The following is a 16,463-nucleotide window of genomic DNA, read 5'->3' as shown; positions in this document are numbered from 1 at the left end:
TTTATTTCCTGCGTACATAGAACAAAGCAAATAAGATTTTAAAATATTATTATGGTAGTCTGTGTATGCAAATCTGCAAATCCAGGTCAGGCCATTACTTTGCTACAGAGAGAACGCGGCATGCTGTTTATGCTAAATTTGTCCAATTGAATCAAAGCTCTTTGGATTACTGGGCATACACAGCCAGCTAGGGAGACGTGCCTTGTACTGCTTGAATTAATCAGGGTTAGAGTTGTCAGGTGTGGTAAAGTGTGTTCTTCAGACACTGAGCATTGGCGAATGGTGTGTGCTGGAGGTGGCCAAAAGGGCATTCTCATCAAACGCTGGGCGTCACCTAACTAGAATCCTGAGCACCCAGCCAGCCCTCTGGCACTGAGGGACCCCGCGATGCCCCGCCCTCTTCTCCTGCGTGGGCTTCCTGTTACCAGAGAAACCCACTTGAGTAGGCGGGGCACCGCGGGATCTGTCATTGCAAGAGGGCTGTTCAAGGCCCCGCGGTGCTGATAGCTCTTCATCTTCCTTGCTGCGGCCAGAGAGCCCGTGCCACACAGGAAGAGAGAAACAGCGACCTGGCAGCAGATTTGGATTTAGGCATCTAGATAGCTGTGGTGACACTCTTGGCAGCTGTAAGGTTTTTTTTTTCTGGTGCCAGAGGCAGCTGCCTGCATGGCTGGAGCCTAAATCCAGGCCTTGCCTATGTTGCCGATAGGTGGCAAAAGCTTTCATAGATTAATTTTAGAAAAATGGCAACTCGCTTGCCGCCTTCAAAAACGTCTCTCTCCTTTGTCAATCCTAGAAAACGCATCCGGAGAGAACGCCCTCCGAGAAACTGCTAGCCGTTAAGGAATTTGAGTCCCGTGAGTATTTTAAACCAGCTCTGCATGCCTGGAGCGCTTTCTCTTCCAGAGATAAAGAAATGGTTGGCTCATGCCAGCAGAATCTGCATTATCCCTGTCTAAAATTGGTTCGATAGGAGACGAATTTCCAGAATTTTTGGTTAAGTCATGTAAGTGGCAGCTTGGTAAAGAGAAGGTGAGTTAATATTGTACAATAATTATGAATGCTACCATTATTACGGTAATGATTTTGATTAAATTGTAAGAAGAAGGCATCTTAATGTTTTTCAGGCATGGCAAGTACAATTTCAGGATTACAGTGCTTCAGAATTAAGCCATGCAGTGAAAACTAGAATGCCTCAAAGCAGGGACAAACTAGTAACATCATGCTGACAGCAGCTAGAGGACATATTGCAGAACTTTCTGGAATGCAGTTTAGTATCTGTAATCTGATCTCTGATTGTGGGGACCTTCTGTGGTCAGTTAAAGAAAGAGGAAGTTAAGGTTCTTTCCAGGGAGGTTAACCATCTCCTTGACCACAGGATGAGCTACCATTGAAGCCTTGGTAAAATAATGCTGTTTGATCAACAGCTTCATAGACTGTTAGCCATGATGTAATTGTATAGTGTGGTGAAAACAGCAATAAGAGGAGACATGTTTTTAGATAATTCATTTATAGGAAAATCAGTAAGACTATATTTTTGCTCCAGATTTTGTTTCCTTCTTGAAGGGATTAGTGTTGCAAATTTTTGAAAACTCCTCCTATTTATCCACTGCTCTGATAATGAATCGAAGCACATTTGGGTGCGGCTTGTGCCAACTCAGGCAGCAGCCTGATACATAAAGAAGATAATTTTCAGTAGCCTGTGCAAGGTAGATTCTTCAGGTAAATTGTACTCTCAGACTTCTGCCTGAATTTTCAAAGCAAACTTAAGTGCACAATAAATATGCATGAGATAGATTTGCATACAGTAGAGGCAGTACATGCAGCTCTAACTCATGCATATTCGTTGTGGATATCCTTAAAACCTGGCTTGTTTTGTGGCTCTCGACGACCAGAGTTGGCCACCCCTATCTAGTTAGTTCTGCTTTAAATGAAGTCAGTCCATTGATTTTAAGCTTCCTTAAATTAGTCACTAGGAGGCCGATGTATTATTGTGAATTAAATTTTATAAAGTCAATACAGCATGCAAAAAAAAAAAAATCAAATAGCATGCACTGTTTTCCGTTGCCGTGCACAAAGCCAACTTTGTGAAACTTTTTTGACTTTACAAAGAGTAAAATTTTTAACATCTTTTTTCATGTGAGGAATTTTATTCAAATTAAGAGTTGTGATGCAAAATCATGCAAAGCATCTCATTAAACATTAGTGCATAGTAAAAGTATTTGTGAAATGTGTTTTGCATGGCGTTTTTTGCAAAATAAGTACAATGAGGTATTTTGCATAGAAAACACACACACCTTTTTTTTTTTTTTTTTTTTTACTGGACTCATGTATGGGTAGAAAAATAGCATGCAAAAAATCCTAAATAGCGCTCGAGAGGGAAATTTTAGTACATGAGCTTCATTGTTTGCAGTGATGCGGGATGGAACTCCTCAGGTATAACATTAACATGATAGCCCTCCATCTGCACGTGTAGTCATAATTTAATTCCCAGTGTTGTCCATAGGAATGTTATTCCCATGGGAATCCCATGGGACGGGATGGGACGGCACACATTTGTATTTCCCATGGTAGTCGATACTTGATATTGTAAAATAAATTTAGGCTGAAATTTGCAGTTGCGTAAGTGCAACAAAATAGAATTCATTCATCATCTATGTAACTGCATGGTGCTATGAGAAGGATTTCGAGTCTAAAGAATAATTCAGGTTTTCCTAGATTTTTTAAAGGCTCTGTCTAGGTTTTCTCAATTTAACGAGCGGTAACACTGCCAGACTGAATTGTCATACTTAGATTATACTTTTGAGTGTTAAAGTTAATAAAGTTAATAAATTTTGTCGTTTTGCATGTCTCTTTGTACATGTAGTCCTATTTAGTAGACACTAAACGTAAACTTTCATAAATTTAATAATTTTATTTGAACTGTATTCCATATTAATATTGTAATGGGAATCCCATGGGATGGGATGAGATGGGACAGGCATAAATTGCCATGGGATGGGATGGGACAGAAAAATATGTCCCATGGACAAGCCTGTTAATTCCTACTCTGCTCTGAGCTCCCTTCCCCTCCTCCATCTGGTTCTTCTTTCCTCACCAACACTCTCAAGTCTCTGTTGATGATCTTCATATGATGGGTTATGCTCAGGGGGTTACAAAATATGGTTGTTAGGCAGGCCAAAAATATAATCCTCCCTTCTCCTAACCTCCCAAACTGGCAAGAGAGCACCCACTGCCTGCAAGTGTGGAATCTCTCTAATGGCCATGCGTCTGCGAGGCACGCAGTGGCAGAAGTTCCCAGCGTACCACGATCCTCTGGGTACAGTCAGTTGAGCTGCACAGTAGAGGAGGGTCTGTGCGTGTGTGAGCAGGTCCGCTCTGCTGTGGGCTTGAGAGGGCTGGGAGAAGGTGAAGAGAGTGCAAAAGGAGGATCCAAAAGGAGGAAGCACGTACACTCCCCCCCTCCCCCCACCACCATATATTTCCCCCCTTCAGCCTGCATACTGTTATGCTTAATATAGATAACATCACATGGGGAATACCATATATAATACAAAACAATTCAAAAAGAATATAAATATTGTTTGATACTTTAATATCAATTATAGATCCAAGTATGCAGTATATAATTTTATGAAAAGAAAGCCCAATCAAGCAAATCGAATTATTCCAAAGTACAGGTAAACACGAATTCCAAATAGCAATACTATAAATGAGAAAGAGACTTTGAATATATCTATGGGACCAAAATATATTTAAAGTCTCTTTCTTATTTATAGTATTGCTATTTGGAATTCGTGTTTACCTGTACGTTGGTGTATAATTTTATAACATCAATCATAAAAAAAAGAATTTACTATAATATCTGTACAGCAAGAAAATGCCTAACATGACATACAAAAATATTTAATACCCGGATACAATTTTTAGCACTCATAATGTGCCAAACATAACACATACTAATTTTAAATCCCAATTAAAAAGACATGCATTCCCCATTTGTACAACCTGACCATCTTTCATATGTACAGCCCTCACTCACATCCATAAAATAACTCCTAGTTCGTGATGTTAATAGATTCACCATATACAATATCAATCCAGAAATGCAGTCTAAGACAGTAACTCTTAAACAGCCGCGCGTGTACGTGCGTACGCCAGCTCGTGCCAACGGACACGGCCGTTTTTTTAACCCACGCGAGTATATGCGCACGTAGTGTACAACAGGCTGAACGCGAGTACGTCGGCGCACGATTTTATATGGATGGGCATAAGTGGGGGGGGGGGGGATTTTAGGAGTTACGCGCGCCGACTCAATTACCAGTTTCCCCAGTTCGTTCGCTGGTCACCCAGGTAAAGGATAGGACTTCCTAAACCCGCCCCCCCCCCCCCCCCCCCTTGTTAATTAGCCTACCTTATGTCCACTTAGCGGCGTTTTAAGGGTTGGGGCTAACTTTAGATTTTATTGTTTCAGGACTTGCACGCATGCACAGCAGAAGTAAAGTTACGCGCTGGGGGACCCTGGTGCGTGGTAAATACTTGCGCACAGATCTCATTGAGAAATCTAGGAGTGTCCGCTCCCCACCCCCTTTTTTGCAAAACAAAATGTTTTGTGCACGTAGCGGGAAATACGTGCGAACCCGCGTGCTTTATAAAACCTGCACAGCAAGCGCTGGCCCATCTTCTGGGCATTTCCAACGGCTTTGGCGCACGTAGGGTCTTTTAAAAATTCGCCTTTTAATTAGCACTTTCCCAAATTTCTCCAGTGTTCACCCCAGACTGAAACACCATCTGGACACATGTTCTCTCTACAGTAGGACGCTAAATGTAAACGCGCTTGAATTGGATACCAAACTTCCTCCGAGTCTTGGCTTTGGGCTGTAATCCGATTCAGATAAGTGCTTAATGTAGAACCATAATACACGTATAAGAGGCAGGTTTGGAGAACTGAAATGGAGATTTTATGTTGCCTTACATTTGTCTCTGTGTTCATACATAGTGTAAGAAATAATGGCACATGAAGGGTCTAGTCTGCCACCGAGTTGTTTTAGGGTAGCAACTGCCTCTTCATGCTGGTTACCCCCCCCAAGCTGGTTGTAAACATTTCTTGTTGTAAGTTTACAACCTAGCTCCTTAGAATGCAAAATTTTTTTCTACCCCTGGCTATGCTAGAATGTTTCTCCTTGTTTAGTCTGCTTTTGCTTGTAAATTCTTAAGAAAATAAAATTGTCTTGAACACGGAAGCTATCTGATGTGTGAGGATTTGGTTAGTTTGGTTTATTTTTTCGTGTGTGTCAGGTTTATTGAAATTCAACTCCATGCATTTATTTGTCCGCAGACCTAGATAAGCTAGACAATGAAAAGAAAGAGCTGATCCAGAATGACATTGCTGCCCTTCATCACTTTTATTCTAAGCACTTACAATACTCGGACAATGCTGCTCTTGAAGTTCTCTTTGCACAGGTAAGCAGATCTGAATAAATTCAGTTGAGGTCGGTGTTTGGTCTATAGCTTTTTTTTGTTGAATTTTATTTTCTTTAATTCTGCGCTTATAGAATTTTGTCTGTCTTCTCGATGGATGCTAATCACAGGCTCAGAATCAGTATTGCCAATCCCGAGATAAGTGGGAATATTTTTTGTCGCACAGTATTGGGAGATTTTGGATACAGTTATAACAGATCCTTTCTCTTTGGGATGGTGGAATCAGATCTTGCTGTTTGCGCTCACAACAGGAGATAAGCTAGAAAATTTACATGACTCCTGCAATAACTAATCCCACCTTGAGAAGCTGCCACCTTCATTACTTTAGCAATAACTAATTAAGCAATTGTGCCTGTGGAAATGAGAATTATCATGAGGTCACTGCCTGCATTGATAGCTATCCTAGGCTGAAGGTGAGGGCATTTAATGATAAGGCAAGAGTACTTTACTGATGATAATTGCCTCTGTTGCAGTTACTAAAGCTATTTAAAAAAAAAAAAAATTTAAAAAAGATGTTTTCATTGGTTCTGTTTTAAACCACCATATTGGCAACAAGATTCAAGGCAATCTACCTAGTTATTGGCCAGTCCATTTTATAATCCCATGTTAATGCTCCTTCCCCACATTCTCGTAAGAGCGTGGTGAGTTCACATTGTTCCAGACACGGTGCTGCTCCTGCTGACATTGGGACGAGAGTGGGGGTCATACTGTTCCCAAGATAACTAGTTCCACCAAAGAACATATTTTTTGCTCTTGGACTAGTAACTTCAGTAGTAAGTAATTTCTTCATCAAAAAGGAGGATGAAAATCGGCCACCCTAGTGGGTGATCTGCAACAGCAGCACCAAGATGGGCCAGCGCTCTCAAAGCTCAGAAAACCCTAGAAGTCCGCTGTTCTAGCCAGACACGTACCAGCGGTCTCATGTAAAGGTTTTCTTCTTTTTATCATTTTGTCTTCTGTGACCTCAGTTTTCCTTTTGTTTATATAAAACCCCTCCAAGTACATTTTTTTAAAATTTAGTTTTAGTAGCTACTTTTATTCCTTCAAATGGCAGTCATGGATTTCCATGAGAGAGGCATACGATGCTTAGGTCATGACATTCAAATTGCACAGCTTATGCAAGTAGATTCCCCCCCACCTCCTCCCCCAGGCTAGGAGGATGGGAAGGACCGATGCTACAAGAATTTCATGCATCCCTCCATTTCTAAAAGGGTAGACAAAACGAAACCTAAGATCTCTCCCTCTTACGAAGGGGTTGAGATGCCTAAAACGAAGTGCCATGACTCAAGACAAGTCCAAACGCCAAGGATCCCCTTCATCTGAAAGGGGAAGAAGAACTTCACTTGCTCAGGCTAAGTGCCAAGCCAGCAGGAAGTAGCTCAGGGCACAGAAAAAGGAACAAAAGGCCTAGAATCGCTGAACGAGAAGTAGCCTGTGAGAATAACCAGGAAAAGGAAAAGCACAGAGAAAAATCTTCACTTTCTCCTGCACCATACCATGCCTATGAAAGAAACATTTTAAAAGCAAAACAAAAAAAATGACCCAAAACAGGGCCTCCCCCCCCCCCCCCCCAAATCTCTCAAAAAATGTGCTGGGGCTAGGTACCACCCCGGCTTCCACTTCCCCCCCCTCTGGTGGGTCCTAGAGGGGCAGGATCAATGCTCACTCATTCCTGCCCTGCCAGCCAGCCTAAGACTGGCACCATAGTGACATAAAAATGGTGCCAGTCTTGGGGCACAAACTTATTACAAAATAGTGCTGAGACTGGTACCGTTCTGACGTCACTATAGTGCCAGCAGGGCAGAAGCAAGTAAGTATTTCTGATCAGGACTCCCACGGAAGGGATATGTGAGACTGGGGACTGCCTCCCAGCAGCTTTTTTTTTTTTTTTTTGGTGGGGGTGGGGGTCAGAGAGGGTCCGGGAGGCACCAGCTAGTCTCAGCTGAACCGGGAGTATGAGGGAAGCACAAGGATCTGAAAATATTTGAAATTTTTCAGGTATTTTTGATCCAGATCATTTTTGGTTTGTTCTGTTTGGAGCAAATTGAAAATGGCCTTTTTCGGTTGAGACATGCATATTTCTAATTCTAACACAACTTATGGAAATAACACCTTTAAAATATTTTACATGTGTAACCCCTGGCCAGGACAGATCCTTTAATTGCACCCAAGGGCACCTAGGAAGACAGAGAAGACCCTTTCTGCAGTCAAACTCTCCGAGACTCTCCACAGATAACATTTTCATCTGAGTTCCAGGGTTCCCTGTTGGGGGAGGCCTAACCTCAAGGCCATTTTGCATTCAACACAGTACCAACCTTTTGTCGGTCTCTGTAAATAGCACTGAGAATGATCACAGTCGTTTTCATCCAAAAATCACACTGAGAGGAATGTGGTTTTCAACTTCTTTACTGAGAGCTGATTAATTGACTGAAGAATATTTGCAGCATTCGGTTCAGCATTTAAAAAAAGTCAATAAATAACAGAAAGATGAATAAACTTGTGACCTCACTCATCTAGCAAAGTCTCTGAATTCCTTTTAGAAGCCAGTCTCTTAATTCTTAAGCTCCTTTCCCTTTACAGTTAACTGTGATTGCAGTTAGTGCCAATCTTTCATCTGCTCCCAGCTTTACCCCAGGCTCTTCCCACAGTGGAGAGGTCAGAAAAAAGTCCCAATAATTTATCAGAATGTAAGTCCCAATTCTCATACCTCTCCTGGAGGCTTCTTAATTCCTTTAGCGCTCTCTCTCGCTCCCTCTCAGCATCTGTGGGTACTTTCTTCTTAAGCAAAACCACACTTGAGTCTACAGCAGCAACCTATCAATTAAATAGTTACTCAGAAGGGGAAAATGAAAATAGACACAGGAAGGGTGGACAAACGTCCTGGCCTCAGAAATGAGGAGATAGTCTCACTTAAAGTTGAAACGCTGCTGTATCTGGTTACCGGACAGTTTTATCCTCTGGAGAGAGAGAGAAAGAGAAGTCCACCAGAATCTTCCCTAATGCTTGATCTAATCCTTACACAGGGGTGCCAAAGTGCTCTCGGGGGGGGGGAAAAAAAGTCTCCAAAATTGGGATTTACTAGAGCAAAATGACTCCATACTGGGCCAAACTAGCAGGCAGACCCTCAAGGGGAAAAAAGATCCAGCCTCTTTCCTTCAATAAGTAGGAAAAGTAAAAGACCAGAGGCAGAGATCCCCTGTCTAACCAAAATCCAAACTAAAATCCACGAGGATTTATGGTGCTTGAGGATGATAAACAGCAAGACCGCACCAACTGCAGGTCCAACATAGGGGAGTAAAACCCAAACTTCTTTTCACTAATACTCTCTTTGAAGCTCCCCATGCTAGTTAGTACATTCCTCTTAGTAAGGGAAATACCATAGGTTCCCCTACACATGGAAAGTCATTTTCTTGCTAGTTGTGACCTCAGCATGCAGGGTAACTTATCTTTCAGACATGGAATTCTTCCATAACAGAATGATGTTGAGGACTCTTCCCAAATTCCTTCCAAAAGTAATATGCTTTTTTTAACCTTAATCAAAGACTGGTTTTGCCAGCATTTATTTATTTATTTATTTATTTATTTATTGTTTTTGTTATACCGAGCTTCATGATAGGCATCACATCAACCCGGTTTACAAATAACAAGTTTACAAATAACAAGCATTTGTTTTTTTAAGTCCCATGAGCATGAGGGAGAGCAAGCCCTTTGGACTGTAAAAACATGTTGGGGTACTATACGGAGAGAAATCAGTCGCACAGAAAATCTATCCAGCTCCTTGGTTCCTTTGATCCAAGCAAGCTGGGTTTGGCAGCGTTCAAAGAACGCGTTCTAATTGGATAGAAGGCTGCATCCGACTTTGCTACACATAAGCAGGCCTGGACCTAACAGAAGGTTAAGGCGTATCAACTCGGAGCAATGGCAACTTAGTAGCCCACCATATAAGACATTTGTAGGGCTGCAACTTGGTCATCTGGTCATACATTCACTTCCAACTGTTGCCTGGATGATGTTTCAAGAAAGGACAGTGGGTTTGGCCTGGCAGTTTTAAAAAAAAAAAAAAAAAACTGATTGAACTCTCTCACCATACCACTGAAACTGTTCAGGTTGCACAGAATAAAAGCAATTAAAGACACTGACATCACGGTAAGAACAGGCGAATATTAATAAGCTCCCCCCTTGGCTTGTTTTTATCAGAACCCTCAGCTTGGGAATGCCAACTAATGGGGCAGATTTCCATCCGGCTTGTTAAGGGAGAAAGCAAGTTTGCTTACCTGTAATGGGGGGGGGGGTTGTCTCTGTAGACAGGATAAATCAGCCACACATACCTTCCCACCTTCTCTGTAGGCCTTAACTTTACCTTCGTTTTGTATTAAACTGAGGGGACTTGAGCGGAATCCATCTTACATGCTTAGGAAAACCACCTTGGTTTTTCTGAGCTCCAAGACGGGTGGTCCATCTTTGCGTCGTCTTATATCACACGCTACTGTGGCCGATGTATCCTGCTGTCTACAGAGAACCCTGTTACAGGTAAGCAACCTGGCTTTCCATGTACATGCACAGAACCCCATCATGGAGAAACACAACAGTAAACCAACGCATTTATTGCTGAAGTAGTTTCTTGATGGAAATAAAAAGGGAAGAAAAACTTTAGTTCACCAGGAAGTAGTAGGGCTTGTGAGTGGAAAGTGCATGACTCGGGCTTCTGGTGTGTTATATGTGTTCCACCATGGCTGCTTACACTCTGCCTCCCAGTGCTACTGGTTCTTTCATGTTTCAGAAGATGAAAACATAACAGATTTATCAAATTTGTTTCATAAAGTTTTACACTGTGAGGTCCATTTAAACTCCCTCAACTAGTACTTGCCCTCTACTCAGAATAGTGATACACTGATAAAGCTAGCCAACAAGCGTGCCTACCATGGGACTTTGAATTGGTCTGTTTGTGACTTGCCTTCATTGTCTGTATGGAAAGCTTAAATGTTTTCTCCAAAAGAAGGCATTTTCCTGGGCTTTTCATTGATGGGGCATAATGCAACAAGGTCACATTGACCCATTAGCGCAGATTCAGGAAAACACTGCAGAGAATGAACATTACAGATTTCGTCATTTCTCTGTTCTGTATTTTCTCGTTCTTAAATGGCATTATGCACCCTCGGAAGCCTTAAATGAAGACACTACTTTCTCTACGATTTGTGCCGTGCTTCTCTAAAATAAGTACATGAAGCTACTACAGGCCTGCTGCTCCTTGACAGACACTGCAGGGGTTGGAGCGAAGCCAGGGAGGGAACAAGGATTTCTTTTATGTGTATCAGTCCCCCGGTCAAGGAGAAAATACATTTTGCTAAAAGTAGAGGGCTGTATTTTAACATTAGTCTATGTGGAAATGCTTCCACAGGATCAACTTTTTGGAGCTGGCTAAGTTAAAAATGCCTTTTTTTAGATGAAGTTGGGTGGCTGCTAAGGTGATTGGAATTCTTCTCTTATTCAGGCAAATAAGGAAAGGTCTACAGAATAAAGAAGCCATGTGTATTGGGATTCATGTGCTTGATATCTTAAGGATGAACCCTGTAGTAGGTCAGTGATATTTAGTTGCGAGCCTCTTGAGTTTAGCTTGAGAGCCAGTCTGAGTGGTAATGAAGATTCAGTGCTAATATACATTCCCAGCTTCTGAACAGCCAGGAGTAAGAGAGATGACAGCTCTTAAGTGGAGTCATGTGCACAGATGACATTCCTTGCTTCACGGTACTTGACAGCTCATTCTATTCTCAAGACACTCCCTGTGCAAGGGCTACAGCTGTGCTAGCTGTGGCACGCCAGTTGCTTTTGCTCTGCTTGAACATTACCATAAAAAGGAAACCACTGCTCTGAAGAAAAATGTTATGGGTGAACTCCTCAGGATTTCTGCAGCTGGCAGCAGGACTTGACCGGTATACGTAACTAGTTTAGGGACAATTTAAAAACCACTAAGAGATAAGAGGGGGTGGCCATTAGCCCTTTTATATTTATTTAAGATAAGCATTATTAATCTGGCCCAAGCATTATAGTTTAATAAAGGCAGTCCATAGACCGTCTTCCTAATGCATGTCTCATCTGCTTCCATTACTGTAGCACGCACACTCTTGGGGGAAGGTGCCAGTACTGACATGCAAGAAGTATGTTGTTGGTTTTTTATTTTTTTATTTATTTTTTTTGAGGGACCACAGAGCAAATCGAGCAGGTGGAGGAGAAAAGGTGCTGGGACTAAGTACTAGTGTTTATCCCCCTGAAAAAAAAAAAAAGCCTTGCGTTATATGCCTGTGTAATTATGAAAGGCATGAAGATCTGTCTTATCCAGAAGGAAATAATAAAGTAATTCGCAGTATTAAAATAGCAGAAGGATGATGACATTGATGATCAGAGATAATCTCTATGTTTCCCTCTAGGTTAATTGTAATGGCTTTACAATTGAAGATGAAGAGCTCTCCCACTTAGGATCTGCAGTATTTCCTGAGTATGTGGAGTTTTTTTTTTGTTTTTTGTTTTTTTTACTATAAAAATATCAGTTTGTTTCAAAATACTTAAGTGCATGTAGCAGATGAGCAACTTGGATTGAACTGAACTAGTTTTCTGTGCTTGCAGATTTTAAGATGCATCCATTTTAAAATGTTTTCCTTGTGTACATATTCCATTTCCGGGTGGAATTAACATGCCTGTTTATTGTATAGAGCTAGTTCTTCAAAGACAAGGCTAAGTAGAAATGAAAGTGTATAACTGTGCATATAAAACAAAGGCAGATTTTCAATCCATATTTGATGTTTACCACTCCATTGGAAAATCAGACTGCTGCATTGCTATGAGGGATGTCTAGTCAGCCATCTAAATATCCAGGGCAGTAAGGTAAGGGTGACTTGGGTGTCCAAGAGGTAGATATTCAGCCACTATCCGGCTGGGATCACAGCCGTGCCACTAAATATCCCTGACTATCTACAAGTTAGCTGGATAAATAGCCACACCGCAGAATGCCCGTCCCGTCCCCCTACTTAGCCAGCTACCACTAAACATGGCCGAATATTCAAATAGCACCACTTAGCCGGATAAATCCAAACGTATCCTGCTAAGTGCCATCAAATGTCAACCTCAAACATACTGAAATTTAGATGGTTGGGTCCTATTGCAAGGCCATACTGCCCATGTTTTTGGATGTCTGCATTTGGTTAACTTCCTTTAGATATCTGTCTTTCTGAAGGTTAATTATTGGGTTGTTCCCTTGGTGGGGTTCATTTTCAAAGCCATTAATGTGCATAAAGTACTGGGGAGAGGTGTTCCGGGAGGCAGAGCTGAGAGATGTGCACATAACCTGTTTTTATTCTAAAAAGTATGAGGGTAACATTCAAATAACTGTGTGCAGCAGCATATATGCATATAGATGGCCGTGTGTAGATCTATGATAGTATTATATAAGACACAAGTATCATAAAACACATGTATCTTCATCCCGGAACATAAGGGTGAATGCATGCAGTGCGTGGAAAGTGTGTACTTTTTTTCTACCTATTTTAAGAATATGTGTGTATATTTTACACGCAAAAATAAAGGACTTACTCGTAAAAACTCAATTTACGTGCGCAAGTAGTTACATTTTAAAACAAGTGTGCATAATTCAAATTAACCAGTTTACCAATTACTCCACCAATTCGCCAGATCTTTCTGCAGATCATGGAGACCCTCCTTGCTCTTCAGCCTGAACTGTCCTCAGTTTACCCAGACCTCCCACCCAGCCAGGAATACACAATAAACAACTCCTAAAAAAAAAAAAGTCATGGGATAGGAGGCAATGTCCTTTTGTGGATTGCAAGCTAGTTAAAAGGCAGGAAAGAGGATTAAATGGTCAGTTTTCACGGTGGAAAAAGGTAAAACAGTGGAGTGCCTCAGGGATCTGTAGTTGGACCGGTGCTTTTTAATATATTTATAAATAATCTGGAAAGGAATATGACGAGTGAGGTGATCAAATTTGCGGAAGATACAAAATTATGCAGAGTAGTTAAATCTCAAGCAGATTGTGATGAATTGCAGGAAGACCTTGTGAGACTGGAAGATTGGGCATCCAAATGGCAGATGAAATTTAACATGGACAAGTGCAAAGTGATGCATATAGGGAAAAATACCCCTTACTGTAGTACAGGATGTTAGGTTCTATCTTAGGAGTTACCACCCAGGAGAGAGATTTAGGCGTCATAGTGGATAATACATTGAAATCATTGGCTCAGTGTGCTGAGGCGATCAAAAAAGCAAACAGAATGTTAGGAATTATTAGGAAGGGAATGACAAATAAGGGGTACTCCATGAAATTAGCAAGTAGCTCATTTAAAAAAATTGAAGAAAATTCTTTTTCACTTACTGCATAGTTAAGGTCTGGAATTCATTGCCAGAAGATGTGGTTACAGCAGTTAGTGTAATTGGGTTTAAAAAAGGTTTGGATAAGTTAATAGAGGAAAAATTAATAAACTGCTATTAATTAATAAGCAATAGTAGCTTGTGATTTATCTAATATTTGGATACCTGTCAGATACATGTGACTTGGATTGGCCACTGTTGAAAATAGGATACTGGGCTTGATGGACCTTAGTTTGATCCAGTATGACATATCTTATGTTCTAATATCAGTTACACCGCATAATTAGCAGGTATAAAATTACAAAAGTAAGTTGCCAAATGTATGCGCATATCTTTTAAAATAACAACTTATGCCAGCAAATGCCCCAGACCGCCCCTTTTTTACATTCGTATCTGTGCACATGAAGCATATAGTATGCATGTACTTTATAAAAGTCAAGAATATTGATGACGTGAGTACAAGTTTCTTATGCACATATGTGCTAATTGTTACACTTGGAACTGCTTGAAAATTCACCTTTTGTGTAAATTAAACTGCATTGCATCGATAGAGTAGTTTTTGGCAGGGGTGGAAAAATATTTTGAAAACTTGGGCACTAACCAAAAATTAACTTTTGTTTTTTTGTTTTTGTTTTTACTGTTTTAACTGTTTTTCTTTCTGTTTTTGTCTGTTTTTAGGTTGTTGGTTTTTTTTATTTGTATTTTTTTCACCTGACAGTTTCCTCCTCTCCTTTTGGGTTTCTGCCCAGTTGGATCTTGTGCCATAAACTCTCATTATTCCCTCGTGTTATGTCCCTTTCCAACTAACTGTAGTTCAGTCTTTACTGTGTCAGATCCATGGCTGGCAGCCATACATCAGGGCTGCTTCTAGAATCCCGCCATCATGGGCTCTAAATCTGGCCACTAGAGGTTGCTATTCCACAATGATCATGATTCCCTCCCTACAAGATCTGTGGACACTGTCTTTGCAACATCCTCCATCCCAACGACCCCGGGAGCCGGAAGACTTGAATCAGTAATTGCCACACAACAGGACCTAGGTTCAGTGCACAGCACTGCCACTGACTGAACTACCAGACCCATCCTTTGTTTTTGTTTTGTTTTTGTTTTTTTGCTTCTTTTCCTTTATTTTTCATTTTCCTTTGTTGTCCTTTTTCCACTCAGGCATTCTCCTTCTTTCAGGCATCCTTCCTCCCTCTTTCCCTTGCTTCCAGACACTCTTCCCTCTGCACCCTTTCAGCTTTTTCTCCTCCTTCCAGACATTCTCCCTTGCAGCATGCTCCTTCTCCACAGCTCAGCAACAGGACCCCTGCTGGTGGCAGTCGCCACAGGTTCCTCTCCCCGCTTCGGCCCCCGCCAGCAGATGTCACCCTGTCTTCTTCTCTCTGGCCCAGCCAACAGCAGCCACTGTGATTCCTACTTCTCAGCCTAATACCCACTGGCAAATCTTCCATTGGAAAACAGGCCTTGAATTTTAGATCAACCAGAACTTGTCAGCCCTGGTTTCTGAAATATTAGTTTAAAAAAAAAAAGTCAAAAAACCATAATATGGCAAGTCCACAAAAATGTTAATTGCACTGACATGGAAGCTCTTTGTTTTTACATCTGTGTAAATTATCTTCCTCCGGTGTCATTATGACCATATAATCCTCTTCTCAAGTCATTTCATGGGATTCCCATCTACTTCCACATACTCACCTACAAGTGCTTAACTCCGCAGCTCCTCACTACCTTTCTTCTCTTATCTCCCCTACACCCCTCTTCCCTAACTATTCATCAGTGAAGATGCTTTTATTGTAACACTCTCTTCCATCTCCAACTTCCAACTCGTTGCTTTGCTTCTTGAATGCTTGGCATAGCCGCTTGAGCGGCTCCCTTCATGCTCCCTTTCTTACCATATTCTAACCCCACCTAAATACCCCTCTTTTTGAGGCTGTTTTTAAAACAAATCTTGGTCCTCGCTGATTAAGCTTTCTGGATTTTAACTATTTTGTCTATAAAGTTCCTCTTTTGCATCTTGTCTTTGTCTTGACTAGATCATAAGCGCTATAGAGCAGGGACACACTCTTGAGTCTGTACAGCACTGCATAAGGGGATGTGCAATCGTTTTTCCTGAATTAGGCAATGTCAGTGAAATTGCCTAATTCGGAATGGTTCAGGAGAACCGAAAAACGATTGATTTTTTTATTTTCCAAAATTTTGGAAAAATTTCATTTTTGAGTGAGTGCACACTAACTCCCATTAGCGTGGGCTAACTCCCGATAGTGTGCACTAACCCGAAAATCGGGGCCCCCAGAAAAAAAAAAACCCTGAACCATGGGAAAAACGAAATTCCCGCGGGGGGGGGGCCCAAAACGAAGCCCGACACAAAATTTTTACCCGAAGCACATCTCTACTGCATATATCTTGTAGCAGTATAAAAATGATTAATTGTAGTAGTTAGTGATCTGAGTAAGGGATGCATTCATTTTCATGAACCCAGCACTGTCTCAGCTCCCTCTGTGCAGGAAAGGAGATGTGGCAAGCAAAAGGTTCCTATACAAAATCCCAAAGAAGGGGAAATGTATGGCATAAAATCAATATTTATCACAGGAGTTTGTATGTTG

General features: G+C 41.3%; 1 protein-coding gene across 2 annotated transcripts in view; it reads left to right on the top strand.

The window, feature by feature from the left end:
* Positions 1-16,463, top strand: part of SMYD2 (SET and MYND domain containing 2) — a 132,438-nt gene that overhangs the window by 47,405 nt on the left and 68,570 nt on the right. For both annotated transcript variants that reach the window (XM_029593211.1, XM_029593210.1), the window contains exons 4-6: positions 797-857; positions 5,339-5,463; positions 11,907-11,974. In XM_029593211.1, the coding sequence (XP_029449071.1) occupies positions 797-857; positions 5,339-5,463; positions 11,907-11,974 (254 nt within the window). The remainder of the gene's footprint in view (positions 1-796; positions 858-5,338; positions 5,464-11,906; positions 11,975-16,463) is intronic.

Source organism: Rhinatrema bivittatum, chromosome 3 (genome assembly GCF_901001135.1).
Source record: "Rhinatrema bivittatum chromosome 3, aRhiBiv1.1, whole genome shotgun sequence".
Classification (NCBI taxonomy): Eukaryota; Metazoa; Chordata; class Amphibia; order Gymnophiona; family Rhinatrematidae; genus Rhinatrema; species Rhinatrema bivittatum.
This window is presented reverse-complemented; position numbering and strand designations above follow the sequence as displayed.